Source organism: Amphiprion ocellaris, chromosome 19 (genome assembly GCF_022539595.1).
Source record: "Amphiprion ocellaris isolate individual 3 ecotype Okinawa chromosome 19, ASM2253959v1, whole genome shotgun sequence".
NCBI classification, from domain to species: domain Eukaryota; kingdom Metazoa; phylum Chordata; class Actinopteri; family Pomacentridae; genus Amphiprion; species Amphiprion ocellaris.
Window position 1 is genome coordinate 15,304,498 of NC_072784.1, and position 27,791 is coordinate 15,332,288.

General features: G+C 40.1%; 1 protein-coding gene across 5 annotated transcripts; it reads left to right on the forward strand.

The window, feature by feature from the left end:
- The first annotated feature begins 4,358 nt into the window (after window positions 1–4,358).
- Window positions 4,359–27,791, forward strand: med25 (mediator complex subunit 25). 5 transcript variants are annotated; one of them, XM_023276530.3, is made up of 20 exons: window positions 4,359–4,494; window positions 6,185–6,334; window positions 6,433–6,478; window positions 6,607–6,731; window positions 6,848–6,946; window positions 7,301–7,421; window positions 7,599–7,755; window positions 9,727–9,851; window positions 9,992–10,067; window positions 12,542–12,798; window positions 14,917–15,018; window positions 17,970–18,055; window positions 18,156–18,213; window positions 18,351–18,458; window positions 19,054–19,230; window positions 23,956–24,069; window positions 24,287–24,358; window positions 25,438–25,608; window positions 25,695–25,815; window positions 27,233–27,791. In XM_023276530.3, exons 2-20 carry the CDS (start codon window positions 6,210–6,212, stop codon window positions 27,334–27,336), a joined length of 2,244 nt encoding a protein of 747 aa, XP_023132298.2. In that variant the 5' UTR covers window positions 4,359–4,494; window positions 6,185–6,209; the 3' UTR covers window positions 27,337–27,791. The 5 variants fall into 5 exon arrangements, with proteins under 5 accessions (XP_023132298.2, XP_023132300.2, XP_023132301.2 ...); XM_023276532.3 differs by having other exon boundaries at window positions 23,959–24,069; XM_023276533.3 differs by having other exon boundaries at window positions 17,973–18,055.

Here is a 27,791-nt window from a genome sequence, read left to right on the forward strand (position 1 = left end):
TAAGGCAAAAAAAAATGCCCACCAGTGGCAATCTGCAGCTCCAGCAGAAAAGCAGAGTGAGGAGGAAACCTCGGATGTGCAGGGCAGTGACAGGGAAGGAGGAGTAGGAGAGGATTAAACAAATGAAGGAGGATGAAGAGCCAGCCAGTGAGGAGGAGGAGGAGGAGGAACACGAATGGGAAAACCTGGAGAGGAGAGCAGACAGCTGCATGCAGGATATGTGTGAATGTGCAGAAAGTGGAGACAGGAGGTGGAGGAGGATAGCTCCGTATATAGACACACTCATCATGGGGGCACCTGCAGCATACTGACAGTGTTAACAGTTCAAGAAGAGCGAAACACACTCGTACACACATCAGAGTCACACGCGCTCACACACACACACACACACACACACACACACACACACACACACGTGACAACGCACCAGTTAGCACAGCTTTAATGCTGGAGACTGAGAGAGGAAAAATGAGAGGAGGGGCTGGGGGGGGGACTGCTGTCTCCATGGCAACTTTCCCACCGTGCAAAAAAAAAAAAAAAATCATTTAGTCGGAAAGACATTTCACTCAGTTCAGTGAGCTGAAAGAGGCAGAGAGGGAGGGAGGGGGAGCAAGTTAGACACTGGGGGTGTTGTGTGCAATATAGAGTTGTTTGTATCACGCTGGAGGGATTTATCTAAAGGTATCTGAAAGCTGACAGCAAGGCATTAGCTCTTATTGCTAATATATCTGATTATGATACGCAATCATAATGAATTCCCTGGCATCATTAAAGATGAATGCAATAGCTTTGGGTGATGCTTCGGTGTTACAGTTTTCTTGATGGGACAAGCTGCATGCAGCCGAATCCACGTCTTTATGTAACAGTCACTTTATGTCATGACATTAAACCTGCAGCACCTGCACGCTGGAAAACCTTCCGTGACTCCAAACTTTTGTTTTTCTCATTCTGAGAGTACTGCGCAAAGGGACGCCAACCTTTTTATACAACCACTTATTATGCCACGTATACAGTTTTTAACATTTTATTCCAACACTATAAATAATACCCCAAACCTTTCAAAATAATGAATTCAATGAATGCATGCAAGTGGAAACCTCACCCAGCAGGAGTATTAAAGGAGCTTGCCTCTGTGGGGGAACAGAGGATTTATACAGGAGCTGAGCCCCAGGATCTGACCTTCTCTGTAAACTGCTTTCATGGATGAACTTGATATTCACCTAATGAATAGAACCTTACGTGGAACAGCCTTGACATTACATCTCTGCTATCATGCCTTCAAACAGGGGTTGCTAAAGAGGAACTTGTGAATGCATCTTTCTTTCCAAACTATATAAAAGAAACCGAAATGGAAGTAAAAATCCATATTTAAGCTTCTTTTCATTGCTAACTTCTCCTCCTGCACAGCACAGGTGCCAGACTTTATAGAAAAAGCTCCTGAGACAGTCAGACTGGATACTATCACAGTATCCCAAATGCTCTGGGTAGTTGTGGGAACCCATTTGTGTGGATGTCAGTGTATCAGCATGCTGGCTGTGATTACCTGTTGTGAGAAGACCATCTGGCCCTCAGCGTCCCAGCTGGGTACCTCGGTCAGGAGACGGATTGTCTTTACCACACCACCTGGACCTCGCAGACATGGAGCGCCGAGGCACCCACCATATTTCTCATTCATATTTTATTATGTCATTCTCTGACCAAACAAAAAACAAAAAGAGAGAGAAAACACGAGCACACCCGGAGAGCAGGCTTTCTATATTGCCTGGCAACTGCTGGCATTGTGTGCGCTGAAGTTCAAAGCAGAAAGAGACACAGTATATCCCTCTGATAAGCAGAAAGCATCAGGGTTGCAAAGTAAAGAGGTGCCTACGCAGACATATTCACACATACACACAGCACCCAAACATCCACGATTCATTCTGTCAGTTTAATTTGACCACGTTGCTCAGTCAGAATAAAAATCTCTGCATGTGGATTTATTGTTTGCATCCAAGGGGGTAGCCTTGGGCTTAAACCCTCCCTGAGGTGAACTTCTCCTAGGTCACTGGAAGCAGTCTTGCTTGCTGACACCAAAATGGAAAAGCTGTTCGAGCCTACAGCTTGCTGCCCTTCCCGGAATTAGGGTTAAATTGATATGGAGCATTGTTTCTGTGGGTGGTTTTGAGTTTGATGAGCTCTGAAGCCCTTTGCTGAGCGCTGTGCTGAGCTGACTGGCTGTCGGTGCCACAGGGGAGCGGATGCTATTGTTGGACCCAGAGAAACAGTGTGCAGAAGTGTTACAACTACAGGTTAGCCGCTGGTGTATTGTGCTGATCTGACTGCAGATAACACGCTGATAGCTGCTGTAGTCAGTGTCGTCCTGTTTCTAGCACTGAGCTAGAGAATGGGAGTCTTTTTATGGAAAAACAAGGTTAGGAAAACCTGAAACGCAGCTCAATGTGACAACTAGGTTCAGTCTTTCAAGTATCAAATTGTATTTAAATTTCACAAAGACAGAAGATTTATTTTCTGAGGAAATAAACGGTATACACTATGACTGTTGTCTCTGGAGCTTTTCCTAAATGTGATTCATTCAGTCTAAATATATACATCCTATAAACCTTCTTAAGGCTTCCTGGCCTTTAAGTCATAATCTGTAACCTTGTCTCTGTGATAAAAAACAGGCATCTACTGGACTTACTTTAGATATTTGCTGACATCTTCTGGAGATATGGTTCAACAGCATTTGGAAATCTCCAGTGTTTTTGCTCAACAAAACAAAAGATAATAGACTCCAACGGTATTTCTTTTGTCATGGTTCATTTTAAACTAAAACATATACAACATATTACTTTCTGTAAGGTCTGGAAAATATCTGCTATCCACTTGAGAGAATGCCATAAAGTAAAAGGTTTGTGCTATTTTATCCTTCATTTTCTCTGCCTCAGACTCTTGAATGTTCTTTTTTCATTCAACAAATAGACAAATCTGATTCCAAGAGCTACACACTCTAAAGGATTGATCCTGAACCACCTTAATGTTTCTGCCATTATAGTGTGTAAAATGCAGCTGCGGGATGCTGGATCTTTCACAGTTGGGATTGTTTCAGTCTTGCACAGATTCTCAGTTTTACCCCCATGTAAACCCCTCCGTTGGCCTCCTGCTCTGCCTGCCTCAAGACAGCCATTAGATGGATTTGAGGCAGCTACGATAAAGATGACCTCTTTCATGACTAATGCTGCCGGCAGAGCACTTGCAAAGATGAGGTTTGGAGGTTTAAGGCCGGATGATAGACACTGATGACCCTGGCCTCCAAGCTTCATTTACTCTGTGTGGACATCTATTTCTTTCTCGGGTTATGGGGCTGACTCAAGAGAAGTGCAAAGACAGAACTGTTAATTGAACTTTCAGCTTATGATATGGAATATTTGAATGCTGTTGTCTCAGGTATATACAACAGGTTTACACAGGCAGGATTTGTAATTTGATATCTTTTGTTTTTTCAACTTAGGTGTTCAAATATGTTGACTTAAAAGAAGCTGAAAAGAAAAGTTAAACTTGCCCATGCTTTTACCTCCAGTCAGGTCCGCTATTGTAATGCTGTCTCTAAAAAGATGATCTGACAATTGCAGCTTATTCAGAATGTTGTTGCTCAAATTTTACACCATTTTTTAAAATCCATCCATCCATTATCTATACACCATTTGGTCCCTTTGACTGACAGATTATCATACATGAGCTCAATAAATTGTTGATAATGTTGTGTCTGTTGCAGGTGGACATACTTTCAACTACTTTACATAAATTTATATAGAAAGGGACATCAGAGCTCAGATATGCAGCTCTATTTTTAGTGTTTGTTGTTTTTCTCCAGTCTCCTTGGTGAGATATCAGACCAGTTGTATATTTATCAAAATCAAGCCATATGACAGGTTTAGAGGAGAAATCACAGTTTAGTGGAGCTGTTAACAACTTACCTTTTTATTGTGAGGAAGAAGCTTGTATTCGTCACAAATACGTTACATCACTGTGAAATTCTATTTTTGCATATCACAGTTGGGGCCAGAGCCATGGTAAGATGGGTTAATGGCCTTGCCTTGGCTTCGCTGGGACTCGAACCCTCAACCTGATAACCCAGAGCCTCAACCCCCAAGTCACAGAAACGGCCTTATTGAAACGTGCAGTTCAAATAAACTTGCTTATGACCATATTTCTGACGAAATAAATACATTTTTGATACTGCACACCGTTAAATAGGACATGACTGAAAATTCATTCGCAGCTTTGACCTGTGTTAGGCAGCGCTGCACTCTGTGGCGTCTTAACTGCACAAGAAAAAAAACCCACGAAGAAGAAAACGCCGCTATTTGTGGGCGGGTTCTTCCGTCACTTCCGTCAAAAATACAACAAACAGTGTGCGTGCAGTGTGGTTCAGTCGGCTCTAATTCAACCTATTTCTACGTTATATTGAAGCGGATCTCATCCCACGATTCAACTGACGGCCCTTAACATCAGGTCGGTCCCCCGCACTTTGTAATTAGCCGGTGGCTTGTTAATTAGGGCTATTTAACTATATTAGCCTACATCGCTAACCACACTAGCTAACGCTAAAAGAGATGCTCTGTGCAGTTCAGATGTGGTCGACGCTGCTTTGCTTTCGTTTCCAAGCCTTTTAACTCCCTACGTCACTGAAATATACAAATGAAATTAATACGACATGAGAGTTTTGTCTTGTTTTTTTTGTATGGAAAATAATAGCTCAGTTAGCCTCAGTGTAAATTAAATCTAATTAGCTAACTTTTGTAATCTTCTAAAGCTAAGGCAAACACCTAATCGAACAAACAGCCATTACTTTGGTCATATTTCCGGTTTTAATAAGCTATTGAAGTAGGGAATAATTATTCAGTTTATTCTGAAGCAATACTATAATATTGCACGTCATACTGAAGTAGTGCTCAGGAAACTGAAGTGTTGCTCATGAAATTGAAATACTGCACACAATACTGAGACTAAAACTGAACATACTATTGAAAAAGTAATATTACAGTCATATTGATATTGGTGTTTGTTAAGTGTCGAATGTATTTTAACCTCTTGTTTCTGCAGATAGGGGGAGGAGTTATACAAGGTCACATAATCACATCTTTCTGTTTCTTAGAGAGTGACGTACGAAAATTAGGTGCAGGTTATCCAGGCCATCAGTATTAAGCTTTGGAGAGCTTTTTTTTTTTTTTTTTTTAAAGGACTTTCTCTGGTGAAAATAAGGTTTGTTTATGTTGTCAATGTGTCTAGATAGACTTTGTTTTATTTTACAAAAGACATAATCATAAGCAAATTAAGCAGTCAGCGCCATTGTTTTGAAATATGACTGCAATGTACTGATGATAGTCTAAAAAACACAGATTCTGACGTCCAGGGTTTCATGCGTAACAAACCTAACGAACCAATCCTGTTCACTTGCCTGGTGGGACTGTCTCTGCCATTATTGTTTTTCAGAATTGGCTCCTGTTTTGGACAAGTATGACTGGATTCCTCCAATATTACAACTTGGCTTGACTTCATAGACACAGTCATTCTAGAGAAAGCAATGGAAGAGAGTTACATTTAAACCATTTTAAAGCAGGACGGGCATTTTTTTTCACTAAAAAAATGTCTGTAACATTTTGATGTGCAATGATACGTTTTTGGAAGTTCAAGCAGTTACCTGATAGAGACTTAGGAGTCCCAGAAGACCTTTTTTCTAGGTTTTCCTTTGTTTCAGATCAGAACTTTTCAGTTACAATGTACATTATTGAAAAGTTGCAATGAAAACCAAAAGTTAACATCAATTGCACATCACATATCTTTAACTAGAACTGAACTGCAGTGCTTGACTAAACAGGGAGAAGGTATGCAAAGATGAGTTTTTATGGGTTTAATCAGTGACCGGAGAGGAACTTTTAATAGTGCAGGTCGTTTCGCCCTGTTTATGTGTCATTTTGTACTGGAGTTAAGATTAACCTATTATTGACCTAGAAACTTTATTTAGTCCTTCATCCTGTGAGTCAAAGTGCAGGTAAGGTTCCAGGGTTCTTTAAAACCTTCTTGGTCCCTGACGAAAGTTCCTGCAGTGTACACAGCCAAATGATGGATTTTCTAAAATACCACAAGATAATTTTATCAAAATGTACCTAAAATAGAAAATATGTCTCTCCTTTGTGTCCAGATCCGTGGTGGGAGGTTCGGCACTCATGGAGCCGTCCACTAAGCCTGGGACCAACCAGGTAGCTGATGTGGTGTTCGTCATTGAAGGGACGGCAAACCTTGGACCATACTTTGAATCTCTAAGGAAAAATTACATACTTCCAGCAATTGAGTAAGAACCTGAAGATACCTCCAGTCATTGAGTTATTCCTTGCATGTAGTCATGATTTAATGCCTCTGTTTGGCTTTTACTTTTTTTTTTTAACACAGATATTTCAATGGAGGGCCTCCAGCAGAAACAGATTTTGGTGGAGATGTGAGTATTTTTTTAATGCTTGTCTTTGATATTTCAAATTGATTATTGTCAGTGATTTCTGGAGATGGCTGTTAAGTATTTTTTGCAATTGCTAATAAAGAATATTCGTGTGTTTCTTGTTCATCTAGTACGGAGGGACACAGTATGGTCTTGTGGTGTTTAACACAGTGGACTGTGCTCCTGAGTCATATGTCCAGTGTCACGCACCAACCAGCTCCGCCTACGAGTTTGTCTCTTGGATCGACAGCATCCAGTGAGTGGTTGAAAATCATCTAACTGACCCATTACAGTGCTGATGTTCATCTCGTTTAATATTGCCCCGTATTTTATCATAAATCATTTGATGCATTTTCTTGTTTTTTCACACAGGTTCATGGGAGGCGGAGCAGAGAGCTGTAGTCTGATTGCAGAAGGACTTTCAGTGGCCTTACAGCTCTTTGATGACTTTAAGAAAATGAGGGAGCAAATGTAAGGCAGTATTTTTAGTTTCACACTGCAGACCAATCTGTGTTGATGTTGATGACAAAGTTGTTGTAATCTTTTAATCTGAGGTACCTTAGTGAGAGGTTGTCCCATTGTTTTAACAGCAAGAGAAACTTTGACTTTATTAAGTGACGAACAACCCATATGAACAATGACAATCCTAATCTATAATTCCTCTAATAACTACCAGAAGCCTGCTTCAGTAAAGTTTGACCTTATTAAAGTAATTTGAAAATGTCTTCGAAATTCTCAGATTTAATTTAAGTAAAAATAATTACACAATGTGGTTTAAGCAAGGATTTTTCTCTTGGAGTGCTTTGTCTCTGTGTGCTATTTCAGAGGTCAAACCCACAAAGTGTGTGTGCTGCTGTGTAATTCTCCTCCATACCTGCTCCCTGCTGTGGAGAGTGTCAGCTACACCGGCTGCACAGCAGACAACCTGGTCAAAATCATCAGAGACGTGAGTTATCATTGATTTTGTCTCCATCAGGTATTTTTGTTACAGATGTACTTGAGAGATTGTTTTTATTTCAAGTTTTTTTTGTGTACACCGTAGAATTTTTATTTACTGTTTTAAATAGGTCAAGACCAAAAAAAGTCAAAGTTAATTGAATGCATTTTATTTTTATACTTTTAGAGAGGAATTCATTTCTCTGTGGTGGCTCCTCGGAAGCTACCTGCTCTAAGAGCTTTGTTTGAAAGGGCGTCTCCAGTAGGAGGGGCAGTTGAACCTCATCCCGACTACAGTCAGGATCCCTTCCACATGGTCCTAGTCAGAGGCATCTCGCTTCCTGGTGAGAAACATCATTTAAGTCCTAGTTTGTGTTGGGCCACTCTGATAAGCCTGTCCTCTTCAATTAAAGGTCTTTTGAAAATTGCAATAGACTGGAGGGTGTTGTTGGCAGTTTGCTGTGTGATTGATGTGTATGTTTGTGTGTTGTACAAGCTCATTAACTAACATTAGTGATGAACACTGACATGGAATACTTCCACTGTAATTAGACCTTTCAGTTTTTACTACTCTCAGTTGAAAAGCCCTTGGTAGAATTATCAAATGCTCGTTTTACAGCCATTGACATTTGATGGACAAAATAGTGACTAGCTCAAGTTGAACATGCAGCAGCCAGAGACAGAGCATTTTTTGGAAGTTGGTGAAATCCAAATTAGTGCTAAATGGAGCATGTATATTGGAATATATGAATGAATGCAAAGTGTGTTGCGTTGGTTCTACTAGATGTGTTTGTAGCTGGGCTGCCTCTGACCAAAGATTTGTCCAGGACCAGCAGTTGTTAATTCAAGCCATTTGTCAACTGGTCACACATTTATGGTTGTAATTTAATTATATAAGTGTATTTTTTAGGGGGTACATCAGAAAATGATAATGAGCTCCGGGACTGAGAGAGAATGGTATAAGTTGGCCAACATTGTTAACACTGTGCTACATTACAGAGAAATACAAAAACTGCAGCTAATAATGAGCTTTTACAGTATAATTTTCACACAGTAACAAGTTGCAGCAACACCGGCAAAAAGTGATAATTACATTTCATTAATAACCCCAGTGCGCCTTGAGTCCACAAAGTGCAGCCAACGAGCACCTTGTTCTGTAATTGACTCTACCTTAATGCCGACATCAGGCTGTCAATGGTCTGCACTGGGAACCATCAAAAAACACACTTGGCTACTTTATTGTTTGGTGCACTTTAAAAAATACATGAAGATTTTACCAGCCCTCTTCCTCTCTTATTCATTCTCTTTGTATCCTGCCATTCTATGTGCGAATGAGAACATGTTGCACTACCTAACAACAGGTTAGGTATAACAAAATTATTAGGAGATACTGTGTCAATTCTGTCTGTGTTTCATCTGATGTGGTTGTAATTAAATATTACTGTCTTCATAAATGATGTTTATTATGTGTTCCTTGAGAGCTGCAGAAGGTCTCTTAATTTAGTTTGGTTCTGGTTGTAGACAGGTACAATAAATACAAAGGGAAAAGAATGTGTTCACTTAGTCATTTTAGTTTTTAAAAAGTGCTGTAAGGTAAATACATTCTTATTTTCTGTCAGTGTTAAGATAAGCAGACATACACCTTCCCAGACAGGAGGGCTGTTTGGAATAATCATGCAGTGTAGTATTTACGTATGTTATCTGTAGCAACATGCAGAGTAGTGTAGCTTTGTAGCTCACCAGTCGTGGCAGCTGCATTCTTGTAAGCCTCTTATCTTCACACACTTTTGATGGGATGTTACACCACTTTTTTTTTTGTGTGTTCCTCAGGGCTGCAAATGACAAGAGTAAAGCTGGCATTGCTGTTGTTTATCTCCCTCCGTGCATCTTTTTCCTCTGTGATTTTCATTGTGCAACAATGTTTTTAATATTTGTTTTCTTTGAGTTACCTCCTCTACCCGCAGAAGACTTTACTTCAAGCTTGAGCTTTATTTTTTCTTTCATTTTTGACAGTTTCCCATAATTACATCCTTACAGATGGTTGTAAGATACTAGTTGCTCATTTTCAAGGATTAGAGCTCTTCTTGAGCTGTTGGTAATTTTACACTATTTCACTGTAAATTCTTCTATAATTTGTGGTGGTTTTAGCAGTCCTAAATAAAGACTTAGCTGTTGTTAAATGGGTTGCTCCCACGCTTTTCTGTGAGTGGGAGTAATAAATATACGCTATCCTTCACTTTCAGAGAAGCATAATTCACTAAGTGTGCCAAAAAAAAAAAAAAAAAAAGCTAAGCTCTACCACTGTCGGTTTTCAGTTTCCTCAGGTGGAGGACCTGGGCCACACAAACCTGTCCTCCCTCCTCAGACGCTGCCTGTCAGTCAGCCTGTTGTGGGACCTTCGCAGCCCACTCCACCCATTAACCCAGCCCACCCTTATCAGGTAATGGGAAAGCAACCGCAGAGTGTAAGGCCGCCTGGAGACTGATTCCTGCCGCCTGCCTTTGGCTCAGTTTCAGACAGTTGTGTTTACGTTCTTTCGCTTTTCCCTGCATTGTCTTCCTTTAATCTGTTCGCTGACAGAATACGGCCCAGATGACTGCTGCTCAGGTGGCTGCACAGATGGTCGTGGAGGCAGCCAACAACCAGAAGAGGAGCTGTAAGTTAGCAGTGAACAATTTATGTTTGCCCCGTTTTTAGTTACAGTGTCTGTGTTTGCATACTTTCTACGTGATTAGATCTGTGTTTAACAGTAAAGTGTGTTCTTCCTTTCTCTGGAAAACTGTTTTCCACAGACAGTATTACGCTAAAAATGTGTGCGTGTGATCTAGTGAAACATTTTGCATTGAGTTCCTCATCAGTTATGTGTATGTAGTGATCATTATCAAGTACAATTATCCATAGTCCAGGTAATACTATGTATACTCACATTGTCTGGATATCAGGTAACATATGGCTTTAAATAATAGAGAGAACATGATCGCAAGCTTTCAGTGGCCTTGAGTGAACCCACAAAGAGCAGGAGGGGTAGACGACTACTGGACACATAAACAAGATAGATGGAAAACATTGGTCGCTTGTGTGTTTCACCATAGCAGGAGACTGAGTGGTGTTTACTGTATGAGGACTTTTTAAAAATATCCTTTATTGATCCCACAAGGGAAATTGTCTTTTCACATATCCCAGCTTGTTTGGAAGCCGTGGTCAGTGCGCAGTAGTGATGGGAACTCTGGCTGGTTCTTATGGTTCGGCTCACTAAAAAGAGTCTGCTCTTTGTGAAACAACATAGAGAAGCTTTTTGCATGAACTGTCTGGTAGACTCTGGGTTGTAGGTCTGCAGCAGCAACAACAGACAAAGTGGCACTTTCATTAGTAGCAGGTTCCCCTGTTTGTTTTTTTCTTCCAAGAGCACTGATGGCTGTGCAGTTCAGGTTATGTGTAGAGCCTGCTCGATATGAGAGTTTTAGTTGCATAGTCTAGACTCTGATGTAATTGAAAAGCATCCAAAGTTTACTGTTTCCTGCAGTCACTCATTTTCTCACATTCCCAGTGTGTTTTCTCTGCAGTGGCTGTTCTCTCTCTCTCTAACACACAGACGCCACCACACATCATGTAGTTGACCAATCGCATGCAGCTTGAACGGAAAAAAAACAGAGAGAGGAGGAAAAAAGCGATTCCTGGCTCCCAGGCTGGAGCCAGGTCCGACCGTTCACTTTCAAGAGCCGGCTCTAAGAGCTGTTTCGTTCGTGACCAACACACATTCAGCCAAACTAAGGTGCCCCCATAGCAGACAGGATTAAGTGCCTTGTTCAAGGGTCGTAGGGCAGCAGCTTAGTGGTGCTGGGGCTTGAACCGCTGAACCATCACTACAGTTATTTCATGGCTGAGTGACTTGGTAATTTAAAGTTCCCACAAAGGGAGTTTTGCGAGCAGCTTTAACCACAGAAGAGTTACTGGTTGCAGACATGCAGCAGGGCGATATCTTTAACATACAGCGAAGACTTAACCAGAGAAGCGTGAATAAAATAGGAAAACTACTATCATATTCAGGTATGTTGATCCTCCATCCAAAGCTTTCAGTGTCTGTTAACCTGGATAGACTATGGTACCTTAAGTTGCAGAGCTAAACTGATCTGGAGAAACGGCTACCTTTCATCAGAGTGTTTGCTGAGGATTCTTTATGAGTGATACAGATTCTCACCTGAGGAACTATGCTTTATTTGCAAACCTGTTGAACTGTCTGGTGCCGTTACCACTAAATGAAGCCGTTTACTTACAGTATTGTACACTGTGCGTGTTGTGTTGCCATGGGAACCTACCTGCATTCAGCTCGTGATGCAGGAAATGCATAAATCTATTTTTTATGTTGTGTCCTGATTTGTTGCAAAGTCTGTTTACACTGCTGCTACTGCAATTATTAGAACGTAGATCAGAAAATTGATTAGTCTATTTGTGTTTATTACAGAGAATTTTTAATCAATAACTTTTATGTGGTCAAAGTAATGTCCTTCATTATAGGACATTTTTGGACCTTAACTGACTTCTTCACTGTCATGTTTAAATGTGTGAAATTCTAATGAGCAGCTATCATGTTAAAAAAAAGTGATTGGTAAAATATTAAAACACGTTTCACATTTTCCTACCATCATAACTGTGTTGCATCATTTGCAGTAGCAACGCTTTTTGCTGTCATAAATTTTTCTTCTCCTGGTAGTTCTCCATTATAACAAGCCGTTCCTCTTGACGGAAATACGCGACACACCATTGGTCCATTTTGTGCAGAAGAGTCACCTGACGCCCTCTTTTATGTAAAAGCACACAGAGTCTGAAGAGCAGAAAACCCGAGTTAACAAATAAAATCGCTTATCTACTGTTGTGATACTTGTATATCTGACTGGGGTTTTTCGGTTTTGTTGAGCTGGCTAACATGAAGAAACCATTGCTATGTCAGACTTGCTTCAGAATACAGTTCGGCTAAAGCCTATTTACACAAGAAGACTTTTCTCTTTGTGTGGTATTCTATGACCATTTTGTTTTAGATTTCTGACATTTACTAGATGCTCTCCACTGAACTTTGCCACTCTGGTGGGATCTTAGTCCTTCTTTTTGTAATTTTCTCTATCTTTTCTCCAGACCCAGCAATGGTCCAGCAAGGTCCTCCATTCACCAGTCAGCCAACCATGCCATCAGTCCCTGGGGTGAAGCTCAATCAGCCCAGCATATCAACAGTCACCACAGGCCCTCAGCTGATGTCGCAGCAAGTTCCTCCAAATCAGCAGCAGTCGGTCCCACCCTCAGGACAGCCAGCACCCAATCAGCAGCCACAGGCACCACCTCAGCAGCAGCCTACAGCAAATCAGCCCACGCCACCATCAGCACAGCCCAACATGGTAAGTCAGGCTAATCAAGATAAACCGATGATGTGCTTTAAACAGTTTCTGCTTTTGTTTTCAGTGGTTTTACCGAAATTTTGGTGCTGCTCAGGATCAGATAATAAATCCAAGTTCCAGGTACCCTCCGGAGAAAGAAATGCAACAATCCAAACGGACCAGCTCGTGACATATTCTGACATTTTGGGAAAAAAAAATCTTATTTGTTTTCTTGCTGAGAGTTAGATGAGAAGATCAATACCACTCTAATTTGTCCTCAGTAAATCTGGAGCCATAGTCAGCAGCGTGGTAGCGTAGCACAGAGACGGGAGACAAGGGATTCAACAAGCATGACTCTACCCAATCTTCTGACAACAATGTGCCTACCAGCCACTTCAAATCCACCTAATCAACACGTCTTATTGCCGTCTATGCAAAGTGTAGACGTAGCAGTTTAAGTAGTTTGTAGTTTCTGTGCTGTTTAGAGAAACATGATATGATGGTTTATTTAGTGGGTTTGTAGGCTGTTTCCCGATGCAGCCAGCGTTTGTGCTATGCTAAGCTAGAGTTAGCATCTTCTGACTGTGCCCTCATTTACTGAATATACAGATCTTCTCATGTAACACTCAGCATAAAAGCAGTTCCCCTTAAATGTTCAGCTATTCCTTTGAACAATGTGAAATCAATGTGAAAAGCGCTGCAATTCCGTTTACAAGTAATACCCTGATGTAGAAAAGGGACTAGATGTAACTACTCCATTACTTAGGCTGCAGTCTATGGATCTCTGAAGTCCTTGCCTCTCTCTGCAGTAGCTCATCTGCTCAAACACTGTACAACTACGTACTCTACACTACACACTGGCAAGTTGTAGTACTGAAGTAATTCAGTCAGTCATGTTGGACCCATAAATCGATTCTGTAAATGTACAGAAGCAACACCCTGCAAGTTGATAGTAATCGTTACTGATATTTGTTACTTATGGAACCCTGAAAATCAAAATCTTTGCCATTGGTACACGACAGTTTAAGGTGGAAATACCCAGCTATGGTGTTGACTTCTAATTTTGCTCATGATATGTCTTCTAGCATGTAAAAAAAAAAGGTGTAAAAACAAAACAAAGTTCCTGTATTTCAGTAGAGCTAATTCTAAACCATGCAATCCTTTTTCTGCTTTCTACTATTTAATTCTAATGCTAAATGCTATAGTGGGGTAGTAGAGATGCTTAAAGTTATTTAAAAGTCCAATTTGTATTTTTATGCTTTGTTTTATTTCTTGCGCTGTATGTTCAAAAAACACAAGTTATTTTTTAAATCAGATCAGTGGTTTACAGTTATTTACAGATAAATCCCATTGGTATGGGTAACTGTGTTGTTTGACTGCTCAAATAAGCTCTTGTCTGTGTCAAAAAGGTGTTCCAAGTCCATCATCATGTTTAGATTTACTGCTTGTAGATCAAGCACATGCTGGACCACGCCAGTCACCATGTTTTGGAGAGACATGGGTTAAACACAGGCTCTTGGTACAGAAGTGATATAAGACATATTTCAGATAACTTGTCAATGATTAATGATCTTTTAAAGTCAAGTGTGTACGTCATTGTTTGATGCTTCAAGGTTTTTGTTGTCCACATACGCAGACGTTTCGCTCTCTCGCTGTTCATGAATTCATTCGCTACTCTCATCCTTGCAAATGCTATCAATGTTTAAATCACGCTGATATTTTGAAATGTAAGTGCTCAAGTTAGGCGACAGAGAACCAGATCTTTAATTTGTGATGCTGTACCACCAGCTGCCTTGAGCTGTATTTGCAGACTAACATACTGTCTGAAGTCCCATATCAAAATGAATTTTAAATGCTACTACTACTATCACATCAAAACCAGATGATGGTATCTTTTCCCTAGATCTTGGCATGTTACAATGTGGTGTTTCTTCTGTTTTCCAATTCATTCATAAATTCCTCTTTCTTGTAGTGCAATCTTATGTTAATATGGATTAAATTGTCAAAATTAGCATAACGTTTTTTAATGTTGCAGTTTAATCAGCTCTAGTGTATTACATGTTTTATTTACTTTCATATTGTCATTTGTTGTTCTCTTCTGTAGACAATATGTAACCTCCTACTCCATTCTCTCTATAGGCTGGTGCAGCTGGAGCTCAAGGCAACGCAAACCTTGCAACGCAACCACAAGGTGTAGCCAATAAGATAGTGGCATGGACAGGCGTTCTGGAGTGGCAAGAGGTAACACAAAAACCCTGTCATTTAATTAATGTTCATTTGGGGAAAAATACTTCTTACTTTTAAAGATGGGTTGTTGCTCTGAAAATAACAAGGGAAACAATATCATGAACTGCTTTAAGTCGTCCAGACTCAGGCAGTGGAAGTCAGTTAAAAGCAAAATATGATTATAGCAGCAGCCAGCGAGCTTAGCTTTGCATAAATACCTGAAATGTTACAACAGTAATCTGTTCAAAAGGAAACAGAATCTGTACACCACCAAAACTAATTTACAAGTTACATTGTTCATGTACAAAAAGTTTTTTAACTGATTTTTTTTTTGTTTGTTTTTTTTTTAAATACGGTTTTTAAAAGACTTGTATGTCAGTTTGTAGGTTCGTCCCTGGAAATTTGGCATCAGCGTTCACTCGAGGATGAACTCATCAGATATTTTGAATCAACAGTCACTGTGACCTCACAAAGCACATTTTTAAACATAACTCCGCAATTCATTTGTTTATTATGGCAAAAGTTGACACAAATGTCTCATCGAACAAAATGATGTCGTGATGACATTTTATGTCCAAAAGGTTTGATCTAGTTATTTAATTTTTTCAAATTGTGAAAGCCAATTTTTATGGTGGGTTATTGTGAGGCTATTTCTTGTCCAGCTACAGGCACTTTCTGCATTTTCGGTTTGTTACCTTACAGTGATGACTTTACAAATATAATATGTGTCAATCAATGAGTTTTGGAGGATATTTTCACTTTCAGACAGAGCCATATTTGCTATTTCCCGCATTTTCAGTTTAAATGCTAAGCTAAGTGGCTATTGGCTGTAGCATGGTATTTATAGTACGTACATGAGTAGTATTCATCTCACTCTGAACAGTAAGTGATAAAGCGTATCTCCCAAAATGTCCCAGCTGTAAATCAGCCTGTATTAGATTAGAATAAAACCCAGCACAGCCTGAGAGCTGCACTGAGGAGCCGCTTCCCTGCCAACATATTGTGATCATCACCATTGTCTCCGACCTGTCACAGTGGTCAGTCTTAATAACAAGCTGTCATTGATTATTGTACAGTATGATTAATTGCACATCATTTTACTGTCCTACTATTGGTTTAGCTCAAGGTCAAATCAATGTAGTTTACAGTTGCAGTGCTGAGCTAGGAAAATGGATGTTAATGGCTTTTATGCGACACTCATGAGGTCTTGAAGTGTTTGTGTTTGGTGGACAGACTCAGATCAATTCCCTCTGTCAACTGTGGTCTCATCCTCCTTCCTCTGTTTGTCAGAATTATCTAAGTCAGTTAAATGGACAGGAATAAGAATGAGTAAGCCCTGGAAAGTGTAAATCCTGTCTACGAAAATGGACAATCACAAACAACCTGAGTGGACAAATTAGTAGCTTAATCTGCTTTTTCCTCCTACAGTTAACTCATCGGGCTTTCAGCTCTGGAAGTGATTTTTATCAGGGGCAATCTGTAATGCTGAGAAGGATTACTCTACAGACACTAAAACTCATTTGGAGAAATGGTTGTTGATAAAAACTCTCACAAGGGATGCCAACGCGCTTGGCTGGAGCTTGCACTACAGTGTTACCAATATGTTGTGTTTTGGCTGAATTTCAATCTGTTATTTCCGGAGAGCTTTTCTTGTCTAGAATGTGACATACCCTTCCAACATGGTTTACTGACACACTTTTTAAATCCACCTCTAATTTAACACAGATTAGATTGTTTTGTTACTGTCCACATCTCTGGCTCGTAACTTCTTCCTCGGCAAGCCTAGGACATAAATAACTCATTTGTCTGCACCACAATGCATTTGTAATGTAGACCTCGTAGACCTGACTAATATGTGATTGATTATCCATTGATCCTGTATTAATGCGCTGAAGATGTGTGGCCGTTTTCCCCATGGAATTGCTGGATTGATGCACTTTGAAAGTTGCCCTTGTTTTTCTTTGATTCTTGACATTTTGTCAACCCATCTGTTCGTTCTTTAATTGCTTGTCCTGATTGGGGTCACTGACAAAGGGGTGAGGAAGGCGGCACTGTCGTTTATCAGCAATATTCTCCAGTTGCACCCAGGCCAACTCGAATCCCCAGATTCTGATCAGACTGCTCAGCAGCATGTTAAATGCTATGGTCACCCAAAATGACAGCATTCTCAACAAATGGAACAGAAAAAGTCACAAAGTCAACTCAGTTTATTCTTACAAAACACTCAGGTTCCTACAGACTATATGAGGCTGTAACAATTACAATAGCAGTCTTCTAACAGTCTTGTCCTTTTAGAGGCTTTCTGCCATACTTAAGATTTTTTAAAAGTTAAGTGACTCCCAGAGTGCACAAAATGAACTTTTCCACCCTTTTTTTTCTACATTAACGTTGAACTCTGGAAGCAACTGTGCACTTTTAAGCCTTTTCCAGATTTAAAAAATACATGCAGACAAAAATAGAAACATTCCCATGTCCCTTTAATTATTTGTGAAAGAGTAAAAAATTTTGTCTTGTGTGCCTGTGGAATCTAAGGTTTGCCATTCATTCAGAGTTTTCCAGCACCTAGGCATAAGGCTTCCACAAGGACTGTTAGTGTTGTGATTCCTGGGACTTAGAGCCCCATCAGGTCTGCTTTGAAGTTAGGTTAAAGACGTGTATTATCTAGAAGTATGTAAATGTCTTTAAAGGATTTTTTGTTCACCTTAACTTAAAACAGAACAGGCTCAATCGCAACAACATATTTTCAATAGACATAACTAAAGACAACTTTGCATTTTAGTTGTGGTTGGGGTAAAGAGTCCCTTATAGGTTGCATTTCAAAGATTTTCAAAATATCTGCAATCTGTCTTTTAGAGACCTGCAGGATACCAAAAGTAACATCTGTCACATGCTTCTCGATGTGTTTCTCAAGCTAACTTCCATCTTCATTTTGTGTCATGACTTCCTCTCTATATAAATTCCTGCAGAAGCCTAAAGCCTCATCTATGGATTCAACCACCAAACTGACGCGTTCTCTTCCTTGTCAAGTTCATGTCAACCAAGGAGAAAATCTGTGAGTCATTAATCAAATGACATGAGCCTCATGTGTAGTGAAAGTTTGTTTATTTCACACGAACAGTCACCAATGACATGTTATTGATGTCTCTGAACAGAAACACAGACCAGTGGCCACAGAAGCTCATCATGCAGCTGATTCCGCAGCAGTTACTGGTGAGAGTGATTTTTCTGCTTTTGTTTTAGTGGGTGAACATGTTGTTCTGGCTCCTGCTTGTTTGCGGTGGTGACTTCTTTATGAATGATTCATAACTAAGTCCTCTCTCGCCCGCTCTCTCTCTCCCTCTCCATAGACAACCTTAGGTCACCTCTTCAGAAACTCTCGAATGGTTCAGTTTCTCTTCACCAACAAAGACATGGAGTCGCTGAAAGGCCTGTACCGCATTATGGCTAATGGTTTTGTAAGTTTTCAAAGTCTCTGGCCCCTCTCAACCTTAAATGTATGTCCCCTGTCTTATCCATCATTCAGTATTCCTCAATGTTTTTTCCATGGATGCAAACTGGGTGCATGTCCTGCCTCTGTCCAGTAGATGGACTGAACATAAAGCTGTGTTGCAGTGCTGCAGTAAAGACTCTAGAGGGGGTTCTAGGCCATGAATTTCAACCTACATAATATGATTTTAAACATGATTTGCCATCAGTTCACACAAAAAATTTTAATTGTTTAGTTTTGATTCATTTCCAGAAGGCTAGCATAATGATAGGAGTTTTTTCAGTGTGGTACATTGTTAATCAGGTAATACCATTGAGAAATAGTACAGGCATTAATTGTATTCAGTCCAGCTGAGCTCTGCCTCTTTGCCTGAATTTGATTTACAGCTCAGGGAAAGCACGGTATGAATTAAGTTAATACCATTTGCGTTCGTTTATAAAACCGATATGTTTGATTGGGCAAAGGAGCTCAGGAGCAGGTTATGTCCCCAAGCCTGAGCCCATCACATAATTACAACCAGGGTCCCATGTCAAGGTCTTAATCTGCCCTGTGACCCTCTGCAGGCTGGCTGCGTCCACTTCCCCCACACTACTTCGCCGTGTGAAGTGCGTGTGCTGATGCTGCTCTACTCATCCAAGAAGAGAATATTCATGGGCCTCATCCCCAACGACCAGAGCGGCTTTGTCAACGGCATCCGGCAAGTCATCACCAACCACAAGCAGGTCCAGCAGCACAGAGCGGTGAGTGGAGACGGGAGGAGGAGGAAGTGGAGCTGGTGGGAAGAGAGGAAGGTTTCAGTGTGGAGTGGGGAGACCAAAAGGAGGGGATAATGAGGTGGCATTATAGAGGTGCACTGGGGAATTGAGGTGCATTGTGTAAGGCATTAAGTTGCATTGTTATTGACATTTCATTTAGTGAGCCTGGTATCTTCACAGCAGCCACTCTAGTAGGGGCTAATGGGGCTAGCATTAGCTACTGCAGCATTAGCTGACTGTTGCACTCCCAACTCATTGTCTCTGCTTAAGTGAAGGAAATATAGGTGCAATTCATATTCACTCTTTATGTCAACTTTGGTTCAGCCTTAACAAACTGGACCCCTCTACACTGGATTGTGCACTTTAAAAATGCCGTGTTAGCATGCACTTAATGCTTTTAAGCTGAACTTTTCCTGGTTAATGATGTATAACACGTTGAAAACATCAACAGTTTACATTACAGCACCTACAGAAAGGAATGATTAATCTATAATTGTCTTTCATTAATGTAACATTAGTGAGTTTGTCATATTAAGCTGAAGCAGTTATTTGATTAATCCATTAGTTGACAGGCTGATTATTTGTCTTTGATTTAGCTAATAATTTAAAATCCCTGCAAAATGTGCTTCACATCCTATATACTAATCCATAACATTAAATATTTATATGAAATCAAAGTCAAAGTGAGGGAGAACCATTGTTGGGTAACAGTCATTAAGAGTTTAACAGGAATTTGACCAGCATTGTAAGCAAAGACCACACATTTGAGAGCACATATTGATTAAGATTTATTCTGATTGGTGTTTGGAAGTGTGTGACATTATATTTCTTCAAATGAGCTCTATTCACTTCAAACCAGCTAGAAGAGAGCAGATAATACAAAAAAATACAGAAACATTTCATTTGAAATAACCAAAAACTGTTAAAACTTGCATTCAAAACCTCATCGCTCATTGTAAGAAGCAGGCTTAGAAGACAGACTTTTAGGTTTCTTTAATAATTTTTTATGCAAAAATGGAAAAAAACATTTGTTCCAGCTCTGTAAATGTGACATTTAGCAGTTTGAAATCTCTTTGGGCTTTAGATGATTCAGAAAAAAAGCAGGAATTTTGAAGCTCTATGAGAATGTGATGGGTATTTTCTACAGATGTATTTTATAAACCTAACATCAATCAAATAGAAATTATTTGCATATTGCATGTAGAAAGTCTGCAAAATTAGAAAGCCCAAAGTGTCTTACACAGACAATACAGCCTCTTATCTGCCTGAAAAACCTGATTTGAAATCCAGGATTTTCTTCCGTCACTTATCGATGTCACCATGTAACTCGTTTGCATAACGCCTGACGAGCAGCGACTTTGGCAAACAAAGAATGAGCAGCCTTCTTGCAGTCTGACATGTTTTCCTCACTACAGCTGCTTCTGTTTGGGATACCTCCCTATACTCAGACATCTGGGGTTACGGTAGGTCACATCATATCGCAGACTGGGGGTTTTGTAATGACAGATCTTTAAGAGACGCAAGCTAAAACAGAGCAGTTCAGACAGAGGGTGAGCAGAGCTGCTGCAGAAACGTCTGAGAAAAATGTTTTAACATTAAATCATGCATGCATATTTTGGTAGAACATTTTAAACCCAAGAATGTGCATAATATGGGCTCTTTAACATTATATGAGATGCATTGTAGGAGGAGCGATGCTGTGGCAGTGGTGTGCACCAGTCATTAGGGACAGGATAAGTAAATCTACAGTCGAGGCCCCTCCATGCAGCCCCCACTGCTGGCTGAGTTCATTACAGGTTACAAACACTGCTGCTGTATCCACATGACATGGAAATTTCACTTTCCCTCTCTGCTCATCTTCATCCCCAGAGACAGGATGATTTAAAATGTGTCCTCTGGATTAGCTGTCTTTTCCATCACAGGGCTCCACTCCAGCTTATTGCATCCAGAGAGGAGAGGTGCTGCATAACTGTGAAACAATGCCGAATCCAGCCAGAGACGCAGCATGTCTCTCTTTTAAAATGAAGCCTGTTGTCAGGTTTACATGGGTTAGATTACATCTCTGCTCACACTCTGCTCTCATCAGCGGTAATAGCGCTTGTTGACTCACCCTGCTAATTTTATGTCTTCACAAAAATACATCAGCCCTATATGTAAGTTGAAGCAGTGTGTGTATGAGTATCAGAGCATTTAGAGAAGGAAGAAGACATGAAATTATAATGAAGGTTTTTTTTTCTGCCTCTTGTGTATCATCACATATTCAGTGCTGCATTGCTAATAGGGAAGCGCTACAGCAATCTTAACATAATTAAAATTTCAATTTGGACCAGTAGTTAAGGTTTCTCTTTGCAAAGCCCTGGAGTGGCATTCTTTGGGAACCAGATTGCAGTTTGTTCTGTTCACAGTGAGACAAAATTGAATATTTTTCCTTAAAAGGGATGCAGGCTCTAAATTTTGATCCGGGATTTTACAGGTTACTGGGTTAAAGACAGGAGATGAATCACAGATAGTAGAGCAAAAAGAGGCAGTTGTTTTGTTAGTTCCAACCAAAGACCTAAAGCTGTGTGTTGCTGGTCAGAAAACACACCATGCATTAGCACAATCCTGGGGTGATTTGCTCAGAATCAGCAAGATGGATGGGTGAAGATGTTTTTCCATCACACTGTTTTTTTCCCTGAGTCTGTAGTTAATAATTTGTGCTGGGAGGAGGGATGAAACACCCTTCATTCCTCCTTGTCTCTCCCTCAGCATGGAAACACACAAGCCACCGCTGCACCTGCAGAGCACAGCTACCTCTGGAGCTCTGCTTCCAGTTTCAAATTCTGCCTTTTAAGCAGTTACCACTTGTCTCATATTGCGATTTTCTGTCTTGACTGATTCGTTCTGAAAGTACAGGACCGTGCAGATAAAATGTGAAACAGAGTCAGCGTATCATCAGAGTATTAAGTGCTATATTTCAGAAGAATCACAACCTATCTTCCAGCTGTGTTCCCACAACCTGCAGACTACTAAACCAACAGCAACAGGTTTCATCTTGTCTTGTTTTTCTGTGTTTAACTGCAGACAGATATTGTATATGATTTTTTTCCCACTCTGGACTACGCTGACAGCTTTAGTCATCAAGCTTCAGTTTGTTTTAAACCGTGAAATCTAAAATAGCAAACACCTCAGCAGGTGGTGCTTGAAGTTAAATCTCCAGCGGTGTATCATCGTCGTCTGTTTGTTTTTGCTTGCTGTCTGCACGGACAAAGACGGTGAATGCTGTTTCACACACTTTCAGCATTGTTAACACAGTAAACATCAATTATGTATAGCAAATATGTGTACTGTGAAGTATAGATGCAGAATCTCAATATCAAAATAGCCAAATATCAGAATTTGCAGAATGTAGACTTTCATTTGGACTAGATGGTTTTTTTTTTTGGTTCAGCTTTTTAACAGCCAAGCTATGCATGTTATTCATCACAGCAATTATTTCTGCTATTCATAGGGTTAGGCTACAAAGACTTCTCTCCTCAAATTACCCAGAAGCAAAGATCTGGGACAAAATCGGCGATCATTGTTGCATGAAAAAATGCTCACATGCACTAACAAAGCAGATTTTATCAGTCTTAAACACATTAGCAGGGTTTGAAGGTTTGTCTATTTAGTGCCTTGTATTTATTGAGATTATTTTTTTTTTCAATAGAGATTTGCACAGAAGAACCTATACAGCATGAGTATGTGTAGAAATTTACAGTGCACACTCGATTACAAGTGAGCATAATATTTTTAGATTCTCGAACAAATAAGAGATTTCAATGTCTCTGTAGCTAATTCAATTTGTGAAAAGCAAAGTATTTAAAAGCGGGCTTTCAAAATGATGTTTGAAAATGCAATAAATATAACATTAAAATATCTAGTGGCCGGCTATTATAATGACTGGATACACGCACAGTGGCTGTGATAGAGAGTCAAGAAGCTTTAAGGTTGAGGGAGATACTTGGATGTAAAATATCAGCATAATCAAGCGTACATAGAACTGTACACTGAACAGCGGTCTTCCTGCCAGATAAACAGGATTTGCTTATGTACACAAATCTGATTTTAATCTCCAGTTTGTTAGTCAGCTGTTGCACATGGGACTTAAACATAAAGGTTAGGGTTCATGTTTGCTGCATTCAGCACTTTCAATTTACAATCCCTCAAGGAGTTGGATGTGAACAGTGGGCAGTTTACATTTATTTATTTTCTTTTATAAATTGGGTAGTGTTGGGGCACAGGTTATGAATTTTCAAGTCTATCATGTAAGGCAACAAAACCCATTTTTACACATACATGATAAAGTAGTTACAATTCTCAATTAGCTGGATTTTTCTGATAACTTTCAACCTTTGACTACCATATTTTTGGACTCAGACCTTTTTTTCTTCTGCTTGGCTGAGACAGTCTGTCCAGTTGGTGTCTAACTGCAATGATTCATTTATTTATAGTTTTTGACACTGTGGAGCATTTTGTTTGTTTCTGTACTTCTTCGATTATGCATTTGAGTTTTTATGACAACACAAATCACAATGAACTTAAAGGTCCACCCACCTTTGAGTAAGCAAGAAGCAGATCAGTGCTGAAGAAGAGAATGCAGACTGAGCTTAATGAAGCTTCTGTCATTCTGTATAATACACTGCGAGGTAAAAACTACTGACTGCTACCTCTCTTTCTGTTTTTATGCAGCAGCTGGGCGGTGCAGGGGGTCCAATGCAGCCTGGTCAGGTCCCCCAGAATCAAAACTTCCTCAACAGGCCGCCCGGTCCAATTCCTGTTTCCCACGGCAACGTCCAGCCTCAGGTAAATGACTGAACCAACTCTGCCCTGGCATGTCAGCCTGTGTTTCCACATCGGTTTCCCTCTCACACTGCCTGTTGTCGGCACCTCGTCTGCCCGGGTGCCTGCTGATTTCCGCATGCCTTACCGGTAACTCTCTCCCCCGCTGTCGTCCTCTTTTTTTTTCCCACTTCCACCACTCTCCCCCCTCCTCCCTCTCTCTGATCTGTCCTGTGTCCAGTCTGTGGTGGTGGGCATGCCCCCTGTTAGTCAGGTCTCTATGATGGAGGAGCAGCAGAGGCAGAACAACATGGTGAGACCCAGAGTGGCTCTTGACTTACAAGCAACATGTGTTGAGGTTCAGGAAGGGCTTTAACGGATGAAATAATATTTCAGTTGTAGATTTTATTGAACTGCATAGATTAGCACACAGCAGATTTATCAGTAAAATGTGCCTTTCACAATACAATGGTCATTCTCTGTCCTTTTTCTTTACCGATACAGTAAATAGTGCTAGAAATAACTATCAATAAGAAATAAGCTGCTTTGTTTCTTTAATATCAATAATGTTAAAATCAGTTCAGATTTCATCGTGGATATCCGGTTTAGGAATCCTGTGTTAGACACACCGTCACTCCCATCTCATTGCTCAGTATCAGGCTGGTCTACAGCTAAACTCCTATCAGCATGTTGAATGCTCCTCTGATAGCATGCCTTTGATGCAAAATAGCACATTAAATTGATAACATGCATGCATAAGTTTGTATACTTTGTTGAACAGGATCTGTTTGCTTTGGATATGGGGTGATGGCCACAGAACTACTAATGTTGAGAGAACTTAGCTTCAGTAGTACGAGCTTTAACATGGTCTTTTTATTTGTAGTTGACTTTTTTTTCATGTTTGGGTCACCTCAAGTGTGTCTCCAAATCTACAGAAATATTCAGTAGGTAGTATTTCTGATGGGCCTTTTGGTTGTTTTTATGTATTTGCTCAGCTTTTTTACATTCAAGATGTGCAAGTGTAGAATTACAGTCACATAATATGTTGTCTAATTTATTTCGCTTGCAATCTGCACAATGATCAAAGTCAAGTTTGCATTTCTATTCCTTTTCTGGTGTGGCCTGAAGTTTACCTTTACTTCAGCTTTGAGCAACCAGATGTATTCTGCCGTGCTCAGACTGTCTTGCTCTATTTTAAAATGTAGAATTTATCATTTGGTCATGTTTTGTTATCAGATTTGCTAAATTATTACATTACCAGATAGCAAGTTGAAGCATTGCTCTGAAACACTGTATAGTTTGTGATCTCTGTAATATTTAGGTGGTGTGCGAGCTAATTTGTTCAGCGGAATCATATGTTAAAACATAATAAATTGCATGACGTTCCTGCAGATGACAATGAGAGCAACGGGGCCGACCAATCAGCAACCGCCAGTCAGCGGTGCTCCACCCAACCAGGTAGCACAGAGCGGACAAGCCCCTCCCCAGGGTCAAATACTTCGCCTCTCAAACCCAGGAGCCAATCCACAGCTTCGCAGTCTTCTCCTCAGCCAACAGCAGCCAGTAAGAGTGCAACAAAGAAAGCATCTGAGGTTAGTCTGAGACTTTGCAGACGTTAATGTTTATTTTTCGTCTCTGTGTCCTCACAGCAGGGTCAAGTGTCTCACATGACTGGCATGATGTCTCACCAAGGTTTAGGACAGCAGTTGGTCCATCCGGCACCAGGAGGGGGGGCTCAAATGCAGGGCCAGTGGAGGCAGCCCATGGCAGGTCAGAAAGCACCCCACAGAGAGGTGGAAGGAGTTCAGAAATATCTGACTACAGTCGACATGACATTTTAGAATATGGACCTGGAAATGTAGCCAGTGAGGGGTATGAAGGTTGACGTCTGAAAGAAATAACTTGAAGGAGTTACATGTTTGGAAACTGACAAATTCCTTTGGAGCATCACATATTCAAATTTAGATACAGAGAAACCTTGTAGAGCCGTTTTGTCAAAGATGTTTTTATTGCATGTAGGGCCATATCAACTGTATTTTACAGGCGTTTTTTTCTTGTTTGTTTTTTTAAGCCCTTCCAAGATTGCAATATTTATCTACCAAAAGTCAACCTGGAGTGATTTGCTTGAGTTAGATACTCCATTCCAGTGTGCATCCTGCTCAAATATATAGTGTCAAAATTGATTTATTTTTGTGCAGATTGATGTACTGATTGGCAGCTCCAAATTTGAAGATTTCCATTGCTAAAAAATGAATTTCCTTTTGGTAGCCAGGTCATAGTTCCTATTCAGACAATTACAAAGTGCACTGAATGGATAGTGAGATACAGATAGTGAGAATGTGAACTAGGTTTTCTTCTTCCCTTCTCTGCAACGACAAACACAACAACTGCGCAGTCGGAAGAGTATCATTTGACCATAATGCAGCGGGATCATTTGTATTCATTTTAAGCCCAACAAATTTCCTAGGCCAAATAAACTGTTTCATCTTCATAATCTTTGTCTGTGATTGCTCATCATTTCTCATTTATAATTTATTTATAAAGCACATTAAAATAAACAAGAGTTGAATCAAAGTGCTGCACAGTTAAAATAACAGGCCATATAACACAATAAAATACAATGACTGCAAGACCAGTAAATAAAAAAGACGGAATAAAAAGTTCTACGACATCAAGAGGTGAAGTCAGGGTGCTTGAATCAAATACAAAGGAGAAGAAGTGGGTCTTCAGCAGAGGCTCAAAAGTTTCTGAACGTCTGAACATGTAAAGGAAAACAGCCACTAAAAATGCTTGATCGCCTAAATTTTTGTGCCTAGATCCCAGAACATCCAAGAGTTGGACTTTCAGACAAAACAGCAGAAGAACACAATTGATTATAAAATCAATTGATTAAATAACAAACAAACAAACAAAATATAATTGATTAAAAAATCCTGAGCTGAGAGGATGTCTGAGCTTTGAGCCAATGCATTTTAATCCACCATGTAAACATTTCAAATGACTGTACCCAGTAGTTAAGTACCTTGATGTTTACTTGTGCCAGTCAAAGTGCTGTAAAGTAGCTCTCTTTAGTCAAGAACAAAAACAGTCTATCTTTGCTTTTTACATCAATCCTGAAAGTGCTTACTGAGTCTGTTTTCTGTTATCTCCTCTCCTCTCTCCACGCCTCTCCCTCACCTGTGTTCAGGTCCGATGCTGATGTCTGGAGGTCAGAGAGGAGCCGTTCCTCAGCCTGGGATGCCCCAAGTCTCCAGCGTCATGGAGGATGAAATCCTCATGGATCTTATCTGATTGAGCGCTGTGGACTCAGCAGCAGGGATGTTAGTTGAATCTTGGCAGCTATTTGCCAAGTTTGGACACATGCAACCACTCTGTTGCTTTATTGCTACAAATGTTCAGCATAATTAAGAAACGAATCATCAGTAGTTTCTTCTTTTTTCTTTTTTTTTTTTTTACAGGACTGAGCAGCTGAAGTTAATTAGGGGCGGACAATGCGAGCATTAGTTCCTCATGTAAATGGTCAAACCGACAGCAAGCTAATCCTCCATGCTACATACTGGATAGAGCCAGTGGAAACAGTCAATTATATCATGCTTCTGGAAACTCCACTCTCCTACGAGTTTTACACTCTATCATCGAAATCTAAATTAGTGTTATTTTTTTCTTTTAATTTACTTTTTCTGTTCGTTTCTTTTTAATTATTCATCAAGCTGTTTTATGCGGCTAGAATAAAATTAAGAAGCGTA

Excerpts from the sequence above, each read along its gene's own strand:
- med25 (XM_023276530.3), top strand. The coding sequence starts at position 6,210 with ATGGAGCCGTCCACTAAGCCTGGGACCAACCAGGTAGCTGATGTGGTG. Across the intron at positions 9,852-9,991 it reads ACCCAGCCCACCCTTATCAG|AATACGGCCCAGATGACTGC; the intron begins GTAATGGGAAAG and ends GTTCGCTGACAG. Across the intron at positions 24,070-24,286 it reads ACGGCAACGTCCAGCCTCAG|TCTGTGGTGGTGGGCATGCC; the intron begins GTAAATGACTGA and ends TCCTGTGTCCAG.